The sequence below is a fragment of the Apteryx mantelli genome, chromosome Z, assembly GCF_036417845.1.
Source record: "Apteryx mantelli isolate bAptMan1 chromosome Z, bAptMan1.hap1, whole genome shotgun sequence".
NCBI classification, from domain to species: Eukaryota; Metazoa; Chordata; class Aves; order Apterygiformes; family Apterygidae; genus Apteryx; species Apteryx mantelli.
In genome coordinates this window covers 43,730,952-43,754,422 of record NC_090020.1, presented here as the reverse complement: position 1 = coordinate 43,754,422, position 23,471 = coordinate 43,730,952, and the positions used below count along the sequence as shown (strand labels likewise).

The 23,471-nt window shown below is 40.0% G+C and overlaps 1 protein-coding gene across 1 annotated transcript in view; it reads right to left on the bottom strand.

The window, feature by feature from the left end:
* Positions 1 to 13,227: 13,227 nt before the first annotated feature.
* Positions 13,228 to 23,471, bottom strand: part of PGGT1B (protein geranylgeranyltransferase type I subunit beta) — a 38,473-nt gene continuing 28,229 nt past the window's right edge. Inside the window, 5 exon segments of the mRNA XM_067315200.1 lie at positions 13,228 to 13,793; positions 13,796 to 13,927; positions 18,863 to 18,971; positions 19,246 to 19,430; positions 21,759 to 21,804. Of these exon segments, the coding sequence (XP_067171301.1) occupies positions 13,747 to 13,793; positions 13,796 to 13,927; positions 18,863 to 18,971; positions 19,246 to 19,430; positions 21,759 to 21,804 (519 nt within the window). The 3' untranslated portion in view covers positions 13,228 to 13,746.

The window sequence follows — 23,471 nt, the reverse complement described above, 5'->3', positions numbered from 1 at the left end:
CTTACTGATACTGTAGTAATGTTATCCCAGATTCTTTCTACAGGTTACTCACTGAAACAATATACCCTTTCTTTCTCAGGAAATGGGACACAGGAACAGCTACCAGACTTTTCTGTTACTAGATACCGTAGAATTATATATATCAGATGACTCATTAACCAAATAGCTTGTTATTGGGATATAGACACACTTTCAGCATGCTTCAGTGTTCCACGTATTGCTTTTGTGCAAGGAGCTTAGGAATAAACAATGGGGAGAGAGGCTCAGGGGACAATCAACTGTCATCACCCACACAGTTAAGAAGTCCTTGATACATAATTTAACGTGCCGTGAGATATTTTACTTCTCTGATCTTACTCCAGCTCAGTAAATGGCACTTGTGTGGGACATTTTCACCATTGTAATTTCTTTGGTAAGCATTGACTGCAGTCAGAAAGCAGAGCTCGCTCAGCTTGGGACAGTGGACTGTCTAAAATAGTGTCTCACATCTCCCAAGCTGCTCATGTAATCATTTTGAGGACTCCACTTTAGTCCTGAGCTAAGCAACTGAGGCACTCCCATGTCAAGGAAGAAGATTATACCACAATATCAGTGTGAATCTCTAAATGATAGCTAGAGCCAAGCAACAAACATACCTTTGACCTTACCGTTCAGTAATGACAGGCCATTTGAAAAGCTGAGGAATTTACAGCCCTTTCTGCTCTGCGATACAGAAGACAACAGCTCCTTATGCAGCAGTTTACCACACTAAAAACCTTTCAGCTTGAGGCACGTCTACACCTGAATCTTGTTGCAGATTTGTTATGTTCATGTTAAGCAACCCACAACACCAATCTCCCAAACCATAGGAGACAACGGTCTCCCATGGCATGCACACCATATGTCTATTCTGAAGTGGTTGCACTTTTGCCTTGTGCTCTTTGGCCGTGAATCACACTGTTACTTTGAATTAAGTGCTCTGAGTTTCCGGCTGCTGTCTCATGATTTTTTGCTCCACCAGTGCGTTTTGTTTTGCTTCTTTCTGCTATACATGGGGTTTCTGACCAGTCTGGGGTGGAATTCCGGGGCTTGGGATTGAAAGGGAAGGTTTCTCCTTCTTTCACCTTCTTATCTCTCATTTTTATTAAATTGATCTACAACACAATCACAGCTCGCAAGGAAGCACTGTGGTTCTCATTACAACATGCTATATATGTAAAGAGATGTAAATACAGCTCATATGATAAAGTCAACCAGGGCAAGAAGGATACTGGAGGAGGAGGAGGAGAAAGAGAGGGTTCTTTTGTGCTCTTTTCTTGGAGCAGCTTTATTTCAGAGTAAGCTTTACTACCACTGATGTTCCTCCAGGTATGGGTGGCTGTCAGTGACGGGTAAACAGGAGGATGTCGCAGCCCCCTGTGGCATTGATTTTACAGCTTCAGCAATGGCTTACCTGTATGACAGCTCTGACCATGAGCCTTGTATGACAGCCCTCTCCACCATCAGCCCTGCAGAAAAGGGTATTTCTGCAGAGCACTGCAAGACTTGACAGAGCCTCGTGGAGACTTTAGTAACATTAAAACGGACTGTCTCCATAGATCCAGAATAGTTAGGAATTCAAGACTACTCTCTGCAAGAGATATCGATTCCTGTAGCCATTCTGCGGGATCCAGTTTACCTTCCCTTGGCTGGAAGAAAGTCTGTGCCAGGCTTTATCTCGAGTAGCTGCAGAATGACAGCAGAATGTGCCTTTGGAAGGCTGCAGACAGATGGAAACACTTCGCCTTGCAGCTGGTGGCCGAGGAACTTTCACCCCTCTTGGTAATCATTCACTGTGTTTTACAAAACCTTTGCAAGGTAGGCTGTATATCAGAAATAGCCAAGAACTCCTCACCTGTTCCATCAATCTCAAAACACATCATATTATATTAAAATTAAATAACTAAAATTAAATTAAAAATTAAATTAAATAGTAGAATGATTCAATTTGCTTTATGCCACTTAGTCTTGAAGCAGGTCTCCAAACAAGCAATTATCCTAGGCCAGATTATCTGATGATCTGAACTGATTTGTACAAATGTATTCCAGTGGAAAATCTGGCCCAGTATTGTAATCCTGAAATGTCGTGTGACACAGTGCTCTGTCTTGGCACATTGATATGGAAATTCAATTGTAAAGAAAATTTATATTTCCTGACCTGTGAAATATGTTGATTCTTCACCGACAGTAGTGACAGCTCTAGATTTGCTGCTTGATCTCCTCTAGCTCAGTTTCTGCTTCTGAAATAAATCTGAGTAGTGAAGCCTGATGCTATTTTCTTTCTACTCTCCTAGGAGTCAAAGATATTTTCTTGTTTCATTATAGAGTGAATTCACTCAAGCACACACCCTTTATACCAGCCTAGTATCTTGCCCAGGGGGCTTCCCCCACCATACATGTGTACACCATGCTTTAAATTGTTGCCCATCATTACATGAGGAAATCTATTTAAAGATGTTTTGAAACAGTTACAAGTGGCAATATAGAAAGGACCAATAAAATTAATTCAGTACTGAGGAGAGGGGGAGGGCTTCCATTTTACGGTATTCATAGGGAAAGGGATCTGTATAATGTAATTCCATCTCACAGGACTCAAATGTTATGACAATTTCAATGCCAGAGCAATAGAGATGGCAAGAAAGATGATGTTATAGGTAGTGGAAAACTATGCCAGTATTCAATATGACCTACCTCAGTGCTAAATTGTACATTTGAACAAACATTTGAAATCACAGAAAAACCCGTATGCATATCCAAGCACACGTCTCTGATAAGAATTGTGACCCGCATTTATTCGCATAGCAGCATTCAAAGGACTAGATCCAATTCAAGCAATACTAAAGAGAGTTGGTGTAAATAGTTTATGAATTTTATGTAAACAGCTTCCTTCCGTAGGGAGTGATGTTGATGGGAACTGTCACCAGCTGAAAAAAATTACCATGAAACAGATGAGCCCTTCTGATGATTAGAAAGCCTTTACAAGCAGCATAAACGTGATGTGACCAAACTGTATTTCAAAGCTCACAGTACCTGCAGGCAGACCTAAACCTCTCCCTGCAACAAAACCCATCTGCAGTTGTTCTTTTAGGCATGAAAGTGGGATGTTATATTTTTTCCATTCCCATCTGTGGTGTTCTGGGGAGGAAGAAGGAAGACAAGCTGGAGTCTCTTAGTAAGCAACCAACACGCAGACAGTGAGCTGCCTCCTTTTGCATAGATTCCATCCTCAGCTGAGGTTCCACCACAGATACCTAGGGCAGGCCACCTATCTCCTGCCCCTTCTCTCTGCCACTCCTCGTAACAAATCCCACTCTGGGTTCAGACTTAGTCAGTGATTCTCTGGAATCCCCGGATCTCCCTCTGTGATGCAGCTGTCTGTTCACGCCCTCACTTTGTGTCAGAGAATTTGATTTTACATCCTCAGTGTCTATAGTCTTCCTTAGTGTCTAAAGACAAACATAGTAAAAGGCGAATTTCAAATCCACTGACATTTTGTTCAGCTTCATTCACAAAGGGCAGATGTGACTTGCGTTCAGACCTCTCTGACACCAGAGCTAGCTACCTCCAGGCTTTTTGCCTTTCTCCACTTAAACACCTCCTCCAAGTACCATAAACATCTCCATGCACTACCTATAAGGCACCAACACACAAAAGAAAGTATAGAGTGAAAACTGCATCTGTGCTATATAGAAACATATCTTTCCATATGATTTCCTCTTAGACTGTCCCAGATGACACTGGTACAGTATCACATGCCCCTGGGAACAAGTTCATTTAAGAAATATGGGTTAATTATGTAGACTACTATTAATATTTAATATATTGAGTATGTTATTATATATTTATAAAGAATCAGTCAAAGTATGTAATGATGCATACTATGAATATGTAATGTAGTGGCCATTTAATGCTACAAATACAGTTCATCAAATTTGACAATATAAAGAGAATTTCATGTATCTAGAGTTTTTTAAAATATTAATTGAGTGAAACATTGCAGACTGATTCTATTAATTTACTTGAAAGAATTTGTCCAACAAAGAAATCAGAGACATGGAAATTAGGGAAAGATGAGGGAAAGACAAATACAACTGAGATATGCATGCAACTGCAGTGATATATACTTTAGTGATTTATGCGTTCAAGTTACAGAAGAGACAGGTCTATAACAGTGAAGGCTCTGAAGAAGAATGGATAGGCCTGAAAGCTCTTCAGACTCAGCTGGCCTTTAAAAAGTATTACATCTCTCTACAAAGTTTGCTTAATTTATGTGTTCAAGGTTTAAATGCAGCAGCTGGGCTCCTACACTTGTCTTTAAGCTTAACTACACCAGGATTGGGTTTGAGTTAACTTTCCTTTTTCAAAATGGTATGCCCTCTGTTCCTTCAACTAAATTCTTTGTATGTATTTACCAGGCAGTTAATACAGTCTTTAATCCCCATTGAAAGTGGATTAAGTTCACTGCGGATTGAATTTGCTCGACACAATGTCTGTGTAGACCCTATTGTACCTTCATTAGTCAGACAACTACCATCCTTCCCTGCTGTGCACCACACCAGAATTATCATTTCTGTTTACTTGTGCATCTTCCAGTGGTCTGCGGTTCCCCTGATCCGATCCTACAACCCAGTTTTAATACAAATATCCAGCTGGGATGAGCACTTACACAAATGTCACCCTGCTGGAGGAGCATCCATAGCACTGTAACGCGGTCAGCCAGAGCAGCAGCACAGCAGCTCTGGGCAGGCAACCCCCAGCCCAGGGGGACTCTTGCATCTCTGTCCCCACTCTGAGGACTGACAAAGGTGCTGGTGACCCCTTAGAGATCCACCGGGATAAACAAAGTTGGCATATGTATATAAAGGGATATATAGTACTGAACAAAAAAGGCCAAAAATGTCACTCATGGAATGTTATCTAAAGTCACAACAAAGCACGTTGTTCCTAGTAGGATTAACAAAAAGCCAAGGGCAAAATACAGCACTCCACCTGCTAGCTGTTTGCACTGTGAGGAGCCCAGAGGGCCTGGGACAACTCCCCCAGGCCCAGGTGTGGGATGGATGCTGAGGCTGGCCAGGGGAGGGGGGAGAGAGGTCTGTCTGGGGCCAAACCGCCCAAAGCGTGGTTCCGGCTGGTTCCCCCCCGTGTGTCACAATGCAGCGCAAGCAAAGTGCCACAGTGTGCATAGCCAGCTGTTGGTGTACTGCAAGAAAGCAGTCCCATGAACGCTCAGCAACCCTTTGGGACGTTGTCCCTGCCCTGCACGCGCTACAGTGCAGAGCAAGGTCGGACACATCTTGCTGCAGGGACCTGGTTGCTGCAGAAGGATAGCTATCGAACAGGTAAAAGGCAGAAGCACAGCCCCTGATGATATGGCTCTTGGCCCTAACACTGGCAGACAAGCACTTAAACACCATTCTGTAGTTTCCAGGCTTCGCTAATCAGAAATCTCCCTGGTTTTCAATGTAACTTTCTCTTTATTCCTTTGACTTCTACATGCCTCTTGACAACTTCAGCAATTCTCCCTGGCGTGCTTGCAAAGGCCTCCTTGATGCACCAACCTAACTGAGTGGAATGGATTTCCCTCTGATTCAGCTGTAACTCAGGAACTTCACGGAGTCACGCTCACTTCGCCCAGCTGTGAAGGAGAGGAAAGTCAAATGCATGTTGCTCTGCCAAGGGTAGCTCCTTCCAGAGTTCTCCCCAAACCACCTGCCAACCAAGGACTTCACAGTAGTTAAAGTCAAGACAAACCCTTCTTCCACTAGCTAGAAATACTGTGTTATTTATTACCTTTTTCCTTTTTTTTCTACCTTCCTACCTTTTGCCTACTCTTTTCAGGTAGAGCTGGGGTGAGTGAAATAAATTATGTTTGCAAAAAGGACATTTTGGTCTCATTTGATTTTATTTATGTTTTACCATGATTAAAATGTCATCAAGAATAATCGGCTCCTGACTGACATGAGTAAATTGGCAGAAGTGTCTAGCCTAGAGCTGTCTCAGCCTCTTAGTGGGCTCTTTGCACCAAGACAAAGCACCTCTGAAGTGTCTGAATCTTCCTTTGCCAACGCTTGTAGTGTACAAACCTTCACCAGAGTCACTGACATCAGAACATTTATTTTTGAAAGGAGGAAAAATCACTCTTCGTTTACCTTCCTGTTTGCTCCAAATCTGGCTAGCCTCAAAAAGGAGCACAAAGCTCAGCTTGTTCTGGTGGCAAAGCTAGTCCATGGGTAGCTGGAGGAGGCTGGCTAACTGGAAGGGGATGAGAGGGGCACCCAGTCCAGACTGGCTATCAGATCAACAGCTGCTGCAGAATTTAGTTTCCTTTTTTAGAAGGGAGCTCGTGGGAACTGTTGCCCTTCATAGCTTGCAGAGTCTTTGGCGCAAAAAACAGCCCTCCCTGGAGACCATACACTTCATGCATCTCAGATACCAGTCTGTGTGCTTGTTCAGGCTTCTGCTGCAGCCAAAAGTAGACTGCTTTCCTTTGCTTTGCATAGGGAACCCTGAAACTACCCTGCGCTGGGGCTTTTTGACCATGACTTGAAGTCATGAGAGGTAAAAGAAAGCCTGCGATAGTCCAGACGGCTTACAGCTAGGTTATCAGAGATGCAGAACTAGGGTCACCCAGAAACAGGAGGAGAAATGTCTAAGAGCCCAGCTCCCACAATGCACAGGCTTCTGCAAGCACGGAGCAGGCTCTGGTGCCTGCGTGGACGCTGAGCTCCTGGGTCACCGAGCCCCAGAGCGTGCCAGCAGGGGTTACTGCGATGGGTAGAGGCAGCTTTCCCACTGCTAGCTGCTGTTCCCCTCATCTGAGATCCCTGAATACCCCTTGCTGGGGAAGGGTGTCCATCTCGGGCAAACAGGGTGCAACATCGGCTGCTGTGGTTCCCTCATAATTGGGGTTAATAATAACCATGGGAAGCCTGTGGCAGCAGAGGGGAGGGGAACACCACATGGCCTATGGCCAGAGAAGCTCACCTCACTAGTAAGGTTTACACCTTTTCTTTAGATATCTACCATCACAGCATTTGCTGCTACCAGTAGCTCCCGAGTCCGCAGAAGGAAGGTGTTTGAAGCTGGAATTTATTTACACTGAAAACAAATGTTAAGGCACAGAGCCATCAGGAAACTTTGGTAGTTGTAGCAGTTTCCATGGGCTGCTGAGGAACTTATCTATAGCAACTGGGAAGCAAGTGAGGGCATGCATTCTTTCTGGCCATATACAGAGAGTTATATATAGAATTATATACATATATATATAGAAAAGCCCTGTGATTGCATTGGAAAGCCTCATCCAGACACAGCTCCAGCAGAACCCTGTCCTTGGCCTCAGCAGGGAGCGGCATATTTGAGAGGCTATTTCAGAAAGATGCTGGGCAGCCCGCACAGCCTGGGGACAACTGATCTGTACAATATGAAAATACAGACAGGAGTGCAAGTGTGCCCAGTCCTTCTAAGACTTCTGATTCGTTCTTAAGTGTCTTTGCACTATTTATAGAAGCAACCCCCAGTTCCCATCTACATGCCTTGCAGTTCAGGCCAATGTTAAACAGTCCAACCAGTGAAAACAGTCCTCAATATAAAGAATTTACAGGCTGAGGCAAAACAACAACAACAACAAAAAGCCCAAACTGATGTTGAGGTAGGATTAAAGAACTGTAGAAAACAGGCCAGCAGGGTCCTTAAGAGATCAGTGAGCCACCAAACCACCCCAAGGCAGGATAAGCTGTCCCTACGTCATTCCCGAGTTGCTAGCCTAACCTGATCTGAAAGAACACCACTGCTGAAAGCTCCACAGTCTCCCCGGGCAGCAGTTTTATATAGGTGCCTTTCAGCACAATGCTTCTCCACAGTGAGTTTGAAATTTAAGGGGATTTTAATGGTATAATAAGCAATACAAAGGTTGGGTCCAAGCTTAAAATGTAATTTTAGAAAATGGGCCTATTTTTTAAGATGTGGTTATAATTTAAATAAAATTGCTAAATGAAGGCTCCTTGGATAGTATAACACCAAATAAATATAGCACTGAGCTTGGAAAAACCTTTAAATTACCCCAAAGTAGCATGCAATTTCAATAGGATTCCAGCATATTTAGCTTTCTAGGCAGCATAAGCACCACTCTTCTCCCCACAAGCACTTAGGACTGGTGAAGAAAAATAAAAAGCTGTGCATTGACTTCTATTCTGAAATTTTCATGTCAAATTGTTTTTTAGTGGATTCTCCATAAAATGGCAAGGTGGGATCCTTCCCTCCCAGGGTGAGGCAGAGCCTCTGTAGTGCACGTAGCAAAGAGGACACAGGGAGGGAGGTCTGGATGAAAACCTAGTGATGGCTCCTGCAAAAATAGCTTCCTTAAGACCTCCTGGCTATCTCACAGGAGCATTTCAACTCCAGACTGCTAGAATGCAATGCGGTTTTAACCAATGCACAGGGAAGCCTCAGGTCCTTGTGCAAGAGCCTGCTTATCCTCACTGTTACAGGTTAACGTGGAGGCCACCTTCACACACATACACAACTAAAACTGTCAAAACACAGGCTTCCATATGCATATCTTCCTCCTTTTATTTGTGAATTTAACATAAACAACCCTATTTGGCAAGCTGAAAGCTCTCTCCTTACCACAGACATTTTCTCTCCCATGCACATTTTGAAATTCTCAAAAAGAGAAGTTGCAAATCATTGTCTCCACGCAGATTTTCTTTTCCTTGATGAGCTTCCCCTTTTTATTTGAGACAGAACTTGTTCATTCCTCAGGATCCTGTTCATTCTCCAGTGGTAATCACCACTTTTGACCAGCCCTGTCTGCAAGTAGAGTCTGTACTTACAGAGGTACATTTTAAAGGATGTTCTTACACTGCAGTTATCAAACAAGGCTTTTTACCGGTGTCTCAAAAGCAAAGCAGTAGTATGGGATTTTGCTGCCTTCAGTGGGTTCAGCTTGGAGGTTTTCATTTTCTGTGCCCTGAGAATATGCTCTGTGGGCAGTTCTTCACCAAGAACATGAGACTGACTTGCAAAAATGCAAGAGCTACAGCTTAAAATAAGAGTTTTGTCTGCTTCCCAAAGCAACAGCTCCTTGATTTTTATTAAATTGGGAAGCTAATCAAGCAAATAAAGACCAGGAAGACAAAAGCTTTAACATGGTGGGCTGAAAGTATAATTCTAGGACATAGCGTAACCAATCAATCGAGTGATTTAAAAATTATTTAGTACAGAGATAATGATACCCTCCTCTGAGTCATCCAACACTTGTCTAAAGTCAGGAGAACTGATCAGATGGCACCTACTTGCAACAGCAAAGCAAGAAATTTTCTAACAACCACAGGATCTAACACCAACCTAAATAGACCAAGATTTTCATTCAAGTGATGAATTTCAGAGATGCTTCATATTTTAGTTGCAGCAATAGCATCTGCTTGCCTGAGAGTCTCCTTCCTTCTCATGTCCTGACAGCATGTCTTCTACCTCAGCAGAGGCACCAACACCAGTTCCTCCAAAATGCGAGGAGACGAGCTCCCCACAGAAGCACTTTGACTTCGTAAATCCTTGCTTCTTCCCCTCCACACAAGGTAATCCCAAACAGAATAGCTAAGGACTCGTTGCAAAGACAAAATGTATTTTTCTGGGAACACTACTGTTTCTAAGGGATATTTCATTTTTGATAGTGGCTGGCACTGAGAACAGTTTATTTGACATAGCTTCTTTTGCTCCTCTTAGGTTGTCTTTTAATTTGTTACGGGGAATTAGCTCATGAGGCAAGGCAGACCTTTATTATGTGTTTCAAAATACATAATATTTAGATGTTTCTCCAACATCCAATTTACTTGTTAGTCTGGTCTATTGCAGCTGATGACTGTCACATCTAGAACAAAATTTCTCAAGATGAAGAGTCCATATCCAAATACAAACATATTTAGCAACAGCCTTCCAAAATTGTGTTGTCACATCTGCCAGTAGCTATGAACAAATCCAGAGATTAAAGCTGCTGTGAAAGCCTTAATGATGATGTTTGAAACCTCAATCCTCACATCCTATTGAAAGGATGCATTTAACTTCGTTAGTCTAAAGAAGCCAGTTCAAAGCTGCTTTTCTGGAACAGGAAGCAGAACGAGAGCCATGGTTTGTAAGCCTTTCAGATAAGATGGGGGCACCCAGCCAGCATACATTTGTCAGCTGGAGCCAACACCAGCAAGTTTCAAGTGCTGCTGAAGATTAAATAAGGTATTAATTTTATAAATGCAATCTTAACAAGGAGGAAGAATTAGGGAGCAGGGCTGTTGTATGACACTACTGCTGAAATATCAAAAGGCTGCAATGGTGGCTGTTCTCCACAGTGCAAGCCCTTGTAGCCAAGACATTTTACATCCTCAAGTACACAATAAAGCTATTTCATCTGTTAATTCCTTATTGAGGGCTCAAGCTCTGTCATGTAAAGCTGTGGTTAACACAAAATTATTACAGGTGGACAGTAATTTCATGGTTTGCTTTTCGTAGCTACATTTAAACTTTACAGATTACATTTAAGTTTTAGCTGGATTTGAACATCATAGTTTTTAAAGGTATTTTAGCTTCTAGACTCCACTTCTGCTTTTATCTGTGAAACGTTTATCTATCAATTTATCATTTATCATTTTGCTAGTCAGAAGACATGATAACCACAAAAGTGGGAGAGGCAATGCAGGCCAGCATTAACCACATAGTAAGTCAGAATCTAAATGGCTGCTGCACAGGAACAGTTAATGGTCATACTCATCATGCGTGCAGAGATGGTTATTAGCACAAAGACAAATTTTGGTCAACTTAAAAAAGATTAAAGATCTCAAATCAATCAAAGTAATTAGATTCTCAATGAGGGGTGAAGGCATAAGCAGTTTGCTGACTTCAGAACAAACTATAGGAGTTAACTGGAAACAAATATGCCTTCTGCAGCCTTTAGAAGAGGGTAAGTGTGCTGTCAACATTCAAACTGAAAAGATGCTGTTAAGTTATTAGCTGAAAAGAAAAAGTTGGAGAAGAAATGGGGGTCAAGGGACGTGAAATGGAAGATCTGGCTTAACAAGCCAAGGCAGTTTACAGTTAAAGAAAAAGCAAAAAATATTAGCTGCTTTTCTAAGTAAAACACTTAAATCATTTGCCATAAGGGAGTAACTGATTTTTCGCAGAGTGTGATTTTTCACTGCTGTCCTATGGCTTCTGCTCCTTTACCCTGGTATCACTTACAGATGAGATCCTGCTCATAGATGGGGAAACACAGGAGCCATGGTTTTGGATTATGCAACGAACCAGGTATTTGCCTTAAGATAATCAAATACATCATTCCTCAGAAAGGCAGGTAAGAAAGTATGTTATTTGGCTGTTTTCCAGCAGTGACTTTGACCAGCTTGCTTTGAGCAGAACGTACCTCTTCTGAAATTCACGGCTACTTCCTCTAGCTGGGGATATACTAAATGCTAAAAGCCTGGTAAGACAGTTCTCCAGCAGGGTAGAGAGGCCTTGGGTAGGGAAAGATAGCTCCACTTGCATCTCATCTTCACTGTAACTCCACCATGTTCCAAAACTACCCCCCACTCTACCATGGGTCAACTTGTGCCCACCGTTCTATGTCAAGGACAAGCATACACTATGCTATTTTGAGCCATTTTTACCCCAAACTGTTTTTTTGATTGATTCTCCACTAGGTAGACCTCGTTTCCATGGCCTGGGAGTCTCATATTCACGGAAGCTTCCTCCACCGTTACTGACAGATGTCCTGTTGAGCTCCTCCAGGTGTGGACTCCCAAAAGAACTGCTGTAGTGCCCAGATGTTCAGGGTGCAACCCCCAGCCTGACGGGTCCTCTCTTTCAGGGAATTCTACCACTTCTTTTTATTTGCAGCTAGATTTCAGGTCATTTCCTCAGGATGGGGGGAATAAAAGCAATTTCCAAACTTGATCCTTTTGGTTTCATTCTCTCATGCTTCTTGAGCCAGGACCTCCCCCTTGCTCTTGTCCCCTCTATGCTATGCACATACCCTAGTCCTTTCCTGTACTTTGTCCCATTCTTCCTCTGTATTCCCTTCCCTATTTTTCTCTTGTCTTCACCCTCCATAACTCCCAATCCTAATATTATTTTCTTACTCTGCACCAGTCCTACTCAAGCACCTCACTTCCTCTCCCCAGTACTAGCTTTACAGTCCTCTCGCTTTCACCACTCCAGACTTCCTGCTCTTACAGTACTTCCACCTGCGTAGCCTCTCTTCCTGCAGGGAAAGAGTCTGGGATTTGGGACATCTCTAGCTCAGAGCAAGTGTCTTTCTTCCAAGTGCTGCCCCATGCTCCTTCTCTGCATGCTTGGTGACATTCCAATGCTGCTATAGAAATTCTTCTGCTTTTAGAAAAAACAATTTCTGGGACTGTTCTGGTAGCCTGAAGCTGCACATTGAATCTCTGACATGTGTGGTATGGGGATAATAACTTCACCCTTTTTACTTCCACTGTATTGCAAGATCAGAACCACAGTCATTCCTTCAGCTCTTTTTGCTGACTGAAAGGGTCTGTAGTATCTCCTGCGGGCTCAGCAGTGGCAAGTGGTGCGCTTGATCTGGCGTGAGAGATCTTTGGTGACTGGTATTTGGAAGTCCATTAGAAAAAAGAACATACCTTAATGATGCGCAGGTAGAAATATATCCTGCTACCTACTGTATGCCTTAGATGCACAATCTAATCTGCCACAAAAACAACAGCTGCAAAATTATTTGCTTTGATTCTGAGCAGCATTTCAAGCATTCAGAGTAGGGCCCTACTAAATAAGCTGAGAACGTTCATTGTATCTCTCTGACAGGAAACCACTACCACTTATTTTAAAGGCCCAATGTTCCATTCATTACACAGAATGATTAAGAAACTTAAAATTATTTCACACTAAATGGGAAAAATATCTGAAAAACCAAAGTGCAGTTGTACAATGTTGATGTACTGCAAAGGCTTAGCTTCAGAAACAGGTTCTGATGCTACTTTAGCACATAGCTACTCTTTCAAAACATTGTGCTGAATATCTCGATGCCATACATCAATACTCTGCACTCTCATTAATAACCCATGAAGAGAATATTTCTGATCAAAACACTGTCTTGCTAATGATCCACTACACTGGTGTAGAAGCTACTAAGTAGAATTAGGAAATCCATTTAGTAAGGCCACACAACTTTAACAGTACAGTATATTGAATAAAATAATTTTATTTATTTTTTTTTAAACAAAGTTTATGGAATCTGGAAGTAGACAACAAAAGGTAATTTTTAACTGAGACATAATATGGGAGATTCTCTACCCAAAAATGTGTCAAACATTAAGGTCATAAAGAACTCCAATGTCCTGTGCTATACTGTATGATATGTAAACAAATTTTGAAAATACTTTCCCATTATATATTTTGACACTGTACGCAGAAATTTAAAAAAATAAAATAAAAATGACGTTTAATTGCCTCAAGGGATTTCTCAGAAGTAAAGCCATTTGAAGAGCCATTTACAGTCTGTGGTGACAAACTTCTACATAACCAAAATATTTTCTTTTTCCCCAATGCAGAATAACTGGCTGAAGGCAATTCCCTATCAAAGTGATGCCAGCAACACAGATCTGATTGTATGACTCCAGCACTTAAAAGAGCACATTGGTTATACATGGCTTTTAACCTTGGGCTACAATTATGCTACCAGAACTAAATTCAAGTCTAAATCAGTCATGTAGAGACACGTGTGTCATCTGAACACTGTTTAGAGTCCTTGTTTTCCAAATTTGATGGAGGTGGTGAAGGCGCTCTGAGGTTCTTGTGCTTACATTCAGGGCAGGATGAACTTTGCAAATACCAGTTTCTCCCATTAGCGACAAGCCACAGATCCCAAAGTAGGCATGTAAAGCATCTGAAAGCAGGACAGAAAAGGAAAAAGAAAATTATGTTTCTGTCAGGCTGTAACAGCCAACTGTTCCTGAATTCCAAGACCCCTAAATAATTACAGTCAAGGAAAACAAACAGATGCTACATTTTAAACTTAGGATTTGAGGCAAGAAAACAATTTCTGCCCAAACCCTCCAGCATGAAATGACAGTCTGCAATCTCTAAGACACAGCCTTTTTTATTATATAAAAATTCTTGCCCACTACATAATTTCATCTGAGTGCTCAGGCCAAATAGCAAAAGAATTTGAGGAGCTGGAAATACATTTCCTTCAACAGAAGCAACTTGTTTTTTCTTCTTTCAAAATGAAGAAATTTTTTTTGCAGATGAAAGGTCAGGTGGATAGCTGACTACTGGAACACCGACATTAGCACCAGAAGCTGCCAAACAGCAAAGGTTAGAAGTATGAAAGAAATCATTACTTTCCCAAAGTTCCCTTCTTCCAGAGAGAATACCCTATGGATATGAATTTGTGAGGTGGCTTGATCAGCTGCAACAGACCACTGCCACCAAAAAGAGATGCTCTTCTTCCCCCATCCCACACTGCTCCTGCTGTCTACCTTATACCAGCACTAGAGCTTGCTGAACACACTCCATAACCTAAAGCAATTCAAAAAACATGGAAGAAAACTAACCCAAGCGGGAAAAGTTTGAGTTTTCCAATGTTTTAGTGAATTAAACTGGTTTGCAGATGGGTTCTATCTATACACTAAAGCAAGTGCAAAAAGGCAAAGGACCATGCAGCTGCACTTGGGGAAGCTGGGAGGACGAGGAGCGAGCCTGCCCTCTCTGCGCAACAGCAAGCCACTAGATTGGGCTACCTGCCCATGAAATCACAGCCTAAAAATGGAAAGAGGATGTGACCTTATTGTGTCCCTCACAAATTCTCAACGCTTGGTAACCTTTTGATAATATCACTAATTTTACATCTGACTAAAATGGTATTACAAGAAGGTATTTGGATAGAGTCTCTAGCCAAATATCCTCCCTGAAAGAAGACTTCTGCTTATCAGCATTAACATGCAGACAAAAGCATGCTCACTAGATGCAGTTCCTACTGAACTTGCAGACAGTACGTCAGGCAAAGAGAGCTCAACTTCAGAAAATACAGTATATTAACCCCTATGGAAAGCTGCACTGATATTCACTAAAATCCATATACAAACCTAATTACCATGAAGTTCTACAGTTGTGTAAATCCATACCAACTTAATATGCATCCAAGTTCTAGTCAAACACACCTATGCAGCCTGTGTACTCTTCTGTTTCAAGCTATAAAAGACCTAAGGCTTTCCAAGGCTGGAAAGCATGTGCCCAAATGTTTTGTTTCATGAGCAACACAAATACAGAAGACAGCATGAACCTTGCAACTGCTGAGTAGCTGTCTTAAAAGCATAAACAAAAATGTAAGGTGCATACGTCAACTAGAGCAAATCTCACTTCAGAGTGTTTTAGTAATTGTGCACACTCATTTTCATCCTCTCACTCTCTTATGTTAAATCTTTTATTCTTTCTTTTGCATCATTTGTAATTCATGCACATTTCCAATTCTCTTATACTGCATATCATTTTAAAGGTATCAGGTGAGATGCATACGAGTTGTGTCATGATCTGCTGAGCACACAGCAGTTTAGTAGTTTAAAAAAAGTTTATTTAAATCGTATTGTGATTTATGTTCAAATTAAAAAAAAAAAAAAAGGAATGATTTAGGTATGTGTTCCAACAAAAACCCCAGCTCTGTAGAATCTTAATACTGGGGGTTTTAATATTTGTAATAAGTATCACTAACATAAGATGGCAGATCTAACAGCTTAAAATGAAAGATTCGGAATTTTAAAATGTTGTTTTCCATCTGCCTCATATTGACATTGTTAAATGAGTGTGTCAGTCACCTGTAAATGAAGAACAAAACAAACTAAGTAGGTGTTCTGCTCTGTTTTGAAGTAGGAATTTACCTAATGAGTCAGTGTCCATACCCCCTTTTTAAAATAGTAGCAAGACTACTACAATGATGTTGAGAAGATCTGTCAGATAAAAAACGCATGATATAAAAAGCCCAAAAGAAGACACAAGAAAATACTACTGTGAGGGCTGTTGAACGTTGGAACAGGTTGCCCAGAGAGGTTATGGAGTCTCCATCCTTGGAGATATTCAAAACCCAGCTGGACATGGTTCTGGGCAACCTGTTCAGCTGAGCCTGCTTCAGCAGGGGTTGGACCAGACAATCTCCAGAGGTCCCTGCCAACCCCAGCTATTCTGTGAAAAGATAACAGAAGTGTGACTGGATCTTTCTTAGGAAACTTCTGACAGCCTTTCTTACATTTGACAACCCTATGTAGATGCATACTGGCAGAGACTTTTAGAAACTAAAAAATAGTCTTCTCATGATTCACTTCATTATGCTCATGATTTCAGGGGATTATTAGCATTTAAGAGACTTTGACTTTTCAGATTGATTTTCAAAGGCAAGAAATAATTTTCTAAGCTCACTGCTCAACAAACACACTGGTCCAAACACTTATTATTTTAAATCAAGAAACAGTTTTAAATAATGCTGTTGGCCTCCAGAACCAACAGTGTATTAATGTCAGTTAGCATGGGAACATCAGGACTACAAAATAATATTTCCCTGGACCATCAATTTTGAAAAGTTACTTGCAACTTTGGTAGTCTATGTAACATTTAGATTACTGTAAGTAGTTTTGTGGTTTCTGCAATTTCTCCTAGTTCTCCTCCTAAAAACAGTATTTCACAGCAAAGACAGTTTGAAGTTCCAAATGCAAAGAGTTTTTCTTGGAATAAAATAGGAACTACAGAAGTTCAAATTCTGAATCTACTCTAGAAAGCAGCTATGAAAAATGGCATACTCTCACTTTGCAAACTTTCCCTGGCATATTCCGTCACATCTGAGTTTTGCAACAAAAAGAGGCCACTATCCTCAGCTTTACAAAAACTAAGTGCTTCAAGGAGAACGAATCATTTCTGTCATTATTCAACCTCAACAGCACTATTAACTCAGTTACAAGATGACCCCTACCAGTCTCGTTATCTTCACATTTTGCATATACACTGAAGTCAAGAGGACTATGTACATTTAACCATCAGTAGGCTTTTGAAAACAATGGAGCTGCACAGGCACTTCATGTTAGTAAAGTGTGAAATCTCTATTGCGGGAGACATATAATGTTCAAGGCGACAGCTTGGCTTTCAGATGCTAGACCAATCTCGTAGGCAGCTCAGCTGTGCATACATGACATTGAAATAACAAATCCATAAAAACAATTTTAATGATGCTGCATTTACTGTCTTTCTTCAGATTTGAACTGCATTCACTTTTTTACTGTTTTTCTTGAAACTGTGAACACAGATTTATGTCACCATCTGCCTGATGAAAGCATGCTGCAAAAACCCTCACCTATCACAAAAGTACAAACTGATTTTTTTTGTAAAAATCCTACGACACTGAAATTCAGCAGTACCAAAAGAAACACCAAATTAATTTTTTTCCAGCAGATATGCGATCTGTGAAGACATGTATTCTATAAACTGTCAGAGCTGGGAAGAATTTGGCATACCAGCAAAACTTCTCTACATTCACAGAACAATAATCTAGTCCTTAGTGCTCTAGTTCAATTTGCCTGTTCCATTTCTGTGGCCAGACAGGACACTCAAGTTCAAAAGTACAAGCTACTTTAAGCTACTCTCAAAAGAAAGCCTAAGAGACAGTAAAAGCTTGCTTTGTAGGAAATAGTAGTGTCTAGGCAGGAACACTATACAAGTCAAAGCAAATAGCTTTGTAGCAAAGCAAATAGTAGTCTTGCCTTGTTCAAATCTTATCTCAAACAATCAGAGCTATGTTAAAAGACAGGTTAAGGAACTTTTCAAATGACCAGGGTTTTCTTCCCAACCTAAGTAAACATTTCATCAAGATAAGCACAAATATTTCCTCTCAGTGATATTGATTGGTCTACATAACATACAGCAAGTATAGCTAGTCTTCAGAAATCCTAAGCTGATTTTTAAGAATAAGTTTTTGGGAGGGAGTAGGGGTGGGGAGAAAAGCATATCACAAGCACCATATTATCAGTGTGGGTCCACTCTGACAAATTCTGTATTATTTTCTGGAAGGGAATTCTGAACTCAACTTTCTTCAAAATGAAATGATGCCAGGCTGAAATATCTCTGTGCAGAATCTGAACAGTCTCCTCTGTTATTATGACTACATTTTTATCTTGTTTGGTGAGTTTACAGACTGTTTACCTTCTCTGTATAAAATGCTACCGAGCAATACTATTGGCATGAGGTTTGTTTTCACATTTTTACAATATCTCCTTTGATCTCTAGCATCTTTACAAATTAACGGTATCCACTTCCAAAATGCAACCAATAATTAATACAACTTTCAGACATACTATGTATAATTTCTATGTGTAATTACAATCTGTAAAAGATAATATGTAACTATCTAAATTTTGAGTTGGCTATTTTTAACTACATCAGTGACTTCTGAATATGCTCAAAGGATTCCTTTCTTAAGGAAATAGATGTTCTGAAATATTTTACTCAGACCCTTTACAAAGATACCCACTGCACAGTACGTTCTTTAACTAAAATGGTTGAAAACATATGGAAAAGCTCATCCAGCTCTTAGTAGACCGTGATACTCTTAGTCTAAACAACAGCGGCTTGCTTGTTCTGATGCTGAACAAGGAAAAGCTATATCCCCTTCTTTCCCTCTAAATCATGACAATCTCGGTCAAAATATATTTTAAGGCTTCCCCCCCCCCCCTTTACTTGAAGGTGACTGGGGAAAAAAAACTCTTTTACACCTCTCAGATGTTTGGCTGCTGGAATACATTTCTAGCTTAGAACACACTCATAATTTGAGAAGAAAATTTACCTGGATGGCTATCTGGCCACTTGGCAAATCCACCAACAAGGCGATCTTGAGTTGACAGGATGTAATTTCGGTTTTTCTCAAAATTTGTATATTGGAATATGTTCAAGAGCTGAAAAGAAGGCAAAGTGTTACAGTAATAGGCTAAACTTTAATATGTTTATTTTATAAAATATAGTGCATATCTAAGTGGTGTACTGGTAAACTTCCAGTAATCTGGTAAACTTCCTTATCCTGCATTTTTGGCAGATGAGAGACATTTATAGTGATCTATGCATATTCATGTATTTGCACCAAATATATAACTGTGCCAAGTAAAGAACAGACAAGATGGTTAAGACACCAAAACAAGTCAATAACTATCCTATGACTTTTCTGTACATTACCTTCAAAGTTGCTCCCACCCAAAAGGAATAGCAGGTGTCTACAGGTTTGTTGGGTCGCCCATGGTAGCCATTCTGTTGTCTCATTATACACCACCTTCTTATTCTGTTCAGTTCTTTTTCTGAAAAAACTTCCTCCAATTTACCCATCAAACATAGTGATGCAATACCACAAAACGTAGAGCCACCTATGAGGAAACAGTTGTTTATGCAGTGTTTTAAGATAGCCAGATTTCACTGAAGCCTGTATGATCCCAATCAGAATTTAACTAGGGTAATAATGATTAAATCAATGGATTTCCAAAGGAGTAAAAAAGTGTTAATTTTAAGTCTAAAATCCAAACAAATGAAATGCTTTTTAGCTCAGCACTTATATCAAAAGAGAAAAAAAAAAAAAAAAAAAAAAACACCTCTTGCACAAAGAAGCCTGAATTCATTTTCTTAAAGCTGGAGGGCCTCTCAGTGCTGCCCCATTTACATTACACAGCAGTTCAGGAATGAGTAAATGGTAGTGCAACCGAAGATATTCCTTCATATACAAATCCCACAAGAAAACTAATGGGAAGCCAGCACTCCGACTGAAGCAGAGATGCCAAAGGCAGTCTCAGACACAGCCTGCCAGAGAAGAAAAATATACAGAAAAGCTTTTAGTTAAAATATGATATACCTTTCCCCATACACATCACCAGGGGTCATAAGGTTAAAGGAAGGAAATTTATAATGAAAATCCTGCCTACCCCCACTTTCTACAGACTATTACACTAGTCTACACAGATTTTAGTTTTCTTCCCATTACTAACTGCACCCTGAAAATTACTCTGGTTTTGGTTGATGGGACATTCTCATTCCAATCAATTTTTTCTCCCATATCATGTTCCAATACTTCTCTTAGGACAATTAGTATTGCTATGTAACAGGACAGATCAACTTCTGCAGTTAAACTATCTTTATTTTAACAAGCATATTTTGTCTTCCAATTGGTTCAGTGACCCCTACAATATATTAAAGCCATTGCGGAAAAAAAAAGGCTAGGAGCAGCTTACAGGAAGTAGATACCAGTAATTCCCTTTGACAGAAACTCAGAGCTGGAGACACTGGATCTGGACTACAGATTCCTAAAGTAAAGGTGTACCTAAGACGCTTTAAGACTTGGTCCGATAATTACTTGTTGGCAGCTGCATATCCTTCTTTAACCCCCACAATAGCATGTGCATTAACAGTTTCTTAACCTGAAGTCCTCCAACATAAATTTGGTGTTTAACTCCCCCTTCTTCTCATGTGCAATATTACAATGAACACAACTGCTAACCATTTTCCTGAAATGACTTTTCTGTAAAGACAACTGCTATTTGATGTTTTAGTAGGTGTCTGATGAGCAGAAACCAAGTCAGAAAAAATTAAGACATGGTCAATGCTATGAAATAAAATGTGGGATTCCCATAGCTGTAACAAACATATAAATTACACTTCTAAGGATTCTTTGTTGTTGTTGTCAAGGAAACCACAAGGTGAATTTTGGAATTAGAAGAGAAACTCATGCAGTCTGTGTATCAGTGCCATCACTTTTTAAAACCCACCAAAGCTCATTCTATTGCCTGTAACTGCATAATTACAGTCCAGGAAAGAACAAGCTGTTGATTCAAGACTTGGGGCCCAAGATCCACTGTTAGCCTATTCGGGCGCTAGAAGACACCGCGTACTCTAAGATTACTTTTCATTCTCATGATAAAAGGCAGGAAGAATACTGAAGTAATGATATTTATTATCTCTAGCATTCTAGAGTAACTTAGTTAACTACATTTTTAAATAGGTAAGAGAATAATTTAAGTTTTTCAACTTTGCCCACTCTGCAAGAAAAACATATATGGAATAATATAGAAGTTCAATATTAACGATAAAGCTAGCAGCCATTCGATAGATTTAATATCAGTCATATAAGAGTCAATAGTTTCTCAGTCAGGAAAAGGCCAATTACTTCATTGCAGAGAAAAATACTTTGCTTAAAAATCAGTCTCCTGGAAATTCCTATCTTCATGGTTTCCACCTGTTTGCAAAAATTAACTGCAGCTTCAAGATTTGAACCCCAAAGAGAGGCTGTAATCTAACAGAGGAAATGTTTCTAGGTTTTACTGACAGATGCTGAAACTAGAAATTATCAAGCGCATTGCACGAGACCTCTTGCAGACAAAGCCGCAGAGCTGCAATGGTACATGCACAAATAGGTTGCTCTGTCAGCAAGAGATGAGTACTACAGCCAGCACCTTTCAGCAAAACATTCATGAGGTAAGAATAATGGAGTTGACGTATTCTGAAGAGCTCATCTGGTCTGATACTAAGCTGGAACTAAGGGAAGACGACAGACCACATTCTGAGGCATGTTTTGGATTTGCTCCTCTTCATCCCACTTCCTTAAAGCCAGAAAAGAAGGAAAAACGTGACATACCCTGCACTTCTTACAGCAGTTCTCACTTAACTGCAGTCTTAAAAATGGGCGTAGAACATTTTAACATTCTTACCATGAGATTCCAGTCCAGCTCCTTGTGCCAGGCCATTATCATAAGACTGAAAGAAAAAAACACAAATCAGTTACTTCAGAGCTAAATCACTTCTACAGACATTACAATTTCTCAGTTTATTAGCAAAATTATCATCAGACCATACCACCATGTTAATTTAGTTCAATTCTGAACCTATGCCTCAAAAAACTCATGGCACAAAATGATCGGTTAGCAAATCAGCATTGTTACAATACAGGCAGTTTTTAAAGACTTTTTTTCTTTAATTAAAGAACACAGAGTTCATTTTAGCTGTAATGTACATTAAAAGTCTGGAGCTAGGTAAACATTTCTTTGCCAAAGGGAAAGCATGCAATGCAGGTAACCATTAAAACAAAAATGGAAATTTTCCTTTCTGAAAGGGGAAAATGGATATATATTTCAAAACAAAATTTAAGTATATAAACGAAATCTGTCTCTAATCCAAAAGCTAGTTAATGTACAAGAAGGCAAAGTTTAAGGTATTACTGTCTGAACAATGCCAAAGCACAAGAAATGCTTTAGCATGGAGAAAGAACATCAGGCTTTTAAAAACCGAAGACTGGTGGGAGGAAAAAGCCAGAAGCAACAATATACTAAAGCATACTATTTGACATGAACTTAAACTGCCCTATAAAATACTACTGTTAAAAGTTACTTTTAAAATACTGAAAAAATTGCTTCGTTAAGTGAAAGAAAAAAGAGCAGCTTCACTCTTACAAAGAAAGCATCCAAAGTATTACAGTGCAGGTCTGTTGTAAGCAATCTAAGAGCAGGTGATATTGTAAACGTAGGAATAACAATCTCTCTTCTCTACAAATTCATTAAATCATTTTGCATGGTAAGAAACAAGAGAACAGAGTAAATTATTCATAAAATGGAAACTGTTTAATTTAGAAGCTCACAGAATGCATAATAATCAATAGAATTCATTATCACTGGACAAATACCAAACTGTTTAGTAGGGAAAAAAATAATTCAGTGTTTTACGTTTAACTTTCAAAGTTAAACTACACAGATCATACTGCTTGTACATTACAGGTCAGTTACTGACTGGTTCATGCTCTGATTAGACAGTCAGAAAGCAATTTTTAGTTTCCACCAACTATTGACTATGAATATCTCGTGTTTTCTTCAAAGCATTTAATAGTGGCTAACAGATACAGGACACCTTGACAGACCACTGATAATTCCCATACTCCTAACTAAAGAATGACTACTGGAGCTAGCATGTCCTAAGCAATGACGTGAGGATGATTTCGCAGATTTTTTTTAAAAATAGATATTGGGGAAAAAGAGGGAAGAGAAGCAGACAGTGGCTAAGCACATTAAAATTGTATCCCTCAGTTCTTGAGGTGCTGCTATAAGTTAAAGTATCTAAAAAGACTGAACATCCAATACACAAACTTCAAGCAGCAGCTTGATCTTTTAAAGTTTGAAAACAGTCAATTTGAAGTAATCACTATGAACACCTGAATGTTAAAACACCCAGCGTAAGGTTCCTTTTAACTCCTTGCGGTGCCTTTTGAGAGCACAATCCAAATGTGCTGCCACACTCCTCAGACCCATTACCTGCTAAGCAAGGGCAAGCTGATTAGCAAAGCTATGCTGGCAAAGCTAATTAACTCTACAAATGGTAATTGTAAGAGGAGGTGGTTTGCTTTTTGTATGGTAAAGCAATTAGTTACGGAGAAA